The sequence below is a fragment of the Mandrillus leucophaeus genome, unplaced genomic scaffold (assembly GCF_000951045.1).
Source record: "Mandrillus leucophaeus isolate KB7577 unplaced genomic scaffold, Mleu.le_1.0 Scaffold268, whole genome shotgun sequence".
Lineage (NCBI taxonomy): Eukaryota > Metazoa > Chordata > Mammalia > Primates > Cercopithecidae > Mandrillus > Mandrillus leucophaeus.
This window is the reverse complement of record NW_012102787.1, coordinates 1,922,098-1,924,676: the sequence shown is the minus strand read 5'-3', so window position 1 is coordinate 1,924,676 and position 2,579 is coordinate 1,922,098. Positions and strand designations below refer to the sequence as shown.

General features: G+C 46.1%; 1 protein-coding gene across 2 annotated transcripts in view; it reads right to left on the bottom strand.

Moving 5' to 3' along the window:
* Positions 1-657: 657 nt before the first annotated feature.
* Positions 658-2,579, bottom strand: part of GABRR2 (gamma-aminobutyric acid (GABA) A receptor, rho 2) — a 69,909-nt gene continuing 67,987 nt past the window's right edge. The window contains exon 9 of one of the 2 annotated variants that reach the window (XM_011984431.1): positions 658-1,518. In XM_011984431.1, the coding sequence (XP_011839821.1) occupies positions 1,207-1,518 (312 nt within the window). In that variant the 3' untranslated portion in view covers positions 658-1,206. The remainder of the gene's footprint in view (positions 1,519-2,579) is intronic. The other variant, XM_011984433.1, reaches the window with a different exon arrangement.

Sequence of the window (2,579 nt, the reverse complement as noted above, 5' to 3'; positions counted from 1 at the left end):
CTGTGTAGTAAAGGACTAACCGTGCCCCAAAAAAGGTTTGAGCCTTGGTCCCAGCTCCTGGGAGGCAACCTCTGTGCCCTTGGAATGTCCTGTGAGATAGAAGGGTCTTTGTCTACTGGGGCCTTGGGCCACACCAGGTAATCTATGCCAACAATGTGATTTATGATAGGTGCCCTGGACCTCAAGGTACCAGCTCAACCTCTGGAGGGGCAAAAGACTAAAGTCAGCCATGTGGGCAATCAGCCATAAATCCATGACCGACCCCAGTAAAAAAAACTGTACACCGTGGTGAGCTTGGGTGAGTTTCCCTGGCTGGCAATACTCCATGCACATTGCTACGCATCATTGCTGGGCAAAATTAGCTCTATCTGTGTAACTTCACTGGAGGAGGACAGTTGAAAGTTCTGGACCTGGCGTCTCCCAGACCCTGCCTTATATGCTAAAGAGTAAAAGCAACAACAAACAGAATGGGTCTATGGCGTAAATGGGGTTGAAGGAGGGGAAAGAGCAGAAGTACATCATGCCACATGTAGAATGAGCACAGCTTAGAGAAGATCTCTAAGGAAAGAGACTCTATTTTTTCATTTCCACAGTACCTGATGCACAGTGGGACCTCGATATTTAAAGAATGGTTGAATGGATGGCTAAATGAATAATCTCCTCTAATATTGCAAAATCCTGTGGGTTGCCATACTCCCACAGGCAAATCATTTCCTGTCTGGGATCTGAGCTCTTTTCCCTTCTAGGTAGGCACTTAATCCAGTTGTATAGGTTTATGGGGATTTTTTGTTCCTAATTTCCTATCTCCTATCCAGAATGCCCCTAACCTTGCACTTCAGTTCTTCCTTTTCCCTCCACAGCTGAATCCTAGACATCCTGAGGGTCTAAGAATGTCTAGGAGGCATTTGAGTCCTTATTTATAGGAGGGGAGTTCTTGTTAACTAGTTCACACACAAGAACAGAAGGTCCCAGAGAGACGTGAAGTGTGACATGAGACATAGCACGAACAAGGAGTAGCCCCATGAAGTCTGGGGTCAGGGTAGCTGGAGGGCTCCTGGGCTCCTCTGAGAGATGAGTGCTGCTCAGGGTGGTCCAGTAGCTGCCGCTCTGTCTGGTGAGGGGCATGTGGTCAACAAGTCCACCTGTCAATGACTGGCCAGGCCCCCTTGATGTCTATGCCCTCTTCTAGGAACAGCCTTGGAACCCCTAGGAAAACACTGACCAATAAATTAAGTTGAAAAAAATGTAGGAGGCAGGGAATATCAACCTAGAGTATTTGTCAATGGCATGGGTGTTCTGGAAGATACGAAAACCCATCTGGCCCTTCAGAAGCCCCTTCTTTCTGGCAGCGTTGGCGTCACCACTCAGGCCCAGGTGGACCACTATTTTGTCTTGCCTTTCTTCTTCCGTTAGGATATGGCTTCTGGGATACCCAGCCAGGCTGTTGGCCTCAGACTCACTGTAGCTTCCATCCAGCATCATGGTTTTCGAATGAAGCATTCCACACATGCCCGGGAACTATGGGCAGCAAGCACAAAGAACATCATTAAGCCTTGTGAGGTGGGCAGAGGAGGGAGCCTGGCCCAAAAGCAAAGCCACATTGCTACTCAGAACCACAGAAAGACAGAACTAGAAAGATCTCCAGAGATTACTTAGTCCAACGATCCTCTACCCTGGCTGCATATTAGAATCATCTGCACAGCTCTTTAAACTGGCCGTGCCTGGGCTGTACTTTAGAGCAATTAATTTAAAATTCCCAGGTGATTCTACTGTGTAGCCAGAATCAAGAATCACTGATCTAGTCCAAATCCCTCAATTGTAGAGGCAAAACCTAAGACCCAGAGAGCTATACGATTCTGAGACCACACAGCTGGTGTCAGAGCAGGACTTGAAATCCACATAGTCTGATTCTAGCTGCAGGACTCCACCTTTCTGTGCATGAATCAAAAGATGACTAGGAGCCAGGCGCAGCGGCTCATGCCTACAATCTCAGCGCTTTGAGAGGTCAAGGCAGGAGGATTGCTTAAGGCCAGGATTTCAAGACCAGCCTGGGCAACATAGTGAGACTCCTCCTCTACAAAAAAAAAAAAAAATTTTTTTTAATTAGCCAGGCATGGTGGCATCCACCTGTAGTCCTAGCCACTCAGGAGGCTGAGGCAGGAGGATCATTTGAGCTCAAGAGGTCAAGGCTGCAGTGAGCAGTGATCATGCCACTGCATTCCAGCCTGGGTGACAGAGCAAAACCCCGTCTCTTTTTTTAAAAAAGAAAGAAAAAGATGATGAGGTAGAAGAGTGTCCTTATCTTAAAAAGTTACATTTAAGAATCAAGGGTCATGGTATCTGCAATGTATTTTTAGACAGTTCAACTGCACCAACAGATACATGTTTATATAGAGAAAATGTACATTCATTCAGAAAATGAATGCATAATCCATTTTCTCCATATAAGCATGTATCTGTTGGTGCAGTTTTTGCCACACAAAAATGGAAAAATGTTAGCAATGTTGGATCTAGGTGCTGGGTACCTGAATGTACATGACCCTATTCTTTTAATAGTTTCTGCAAGTATGAAAGTGTTC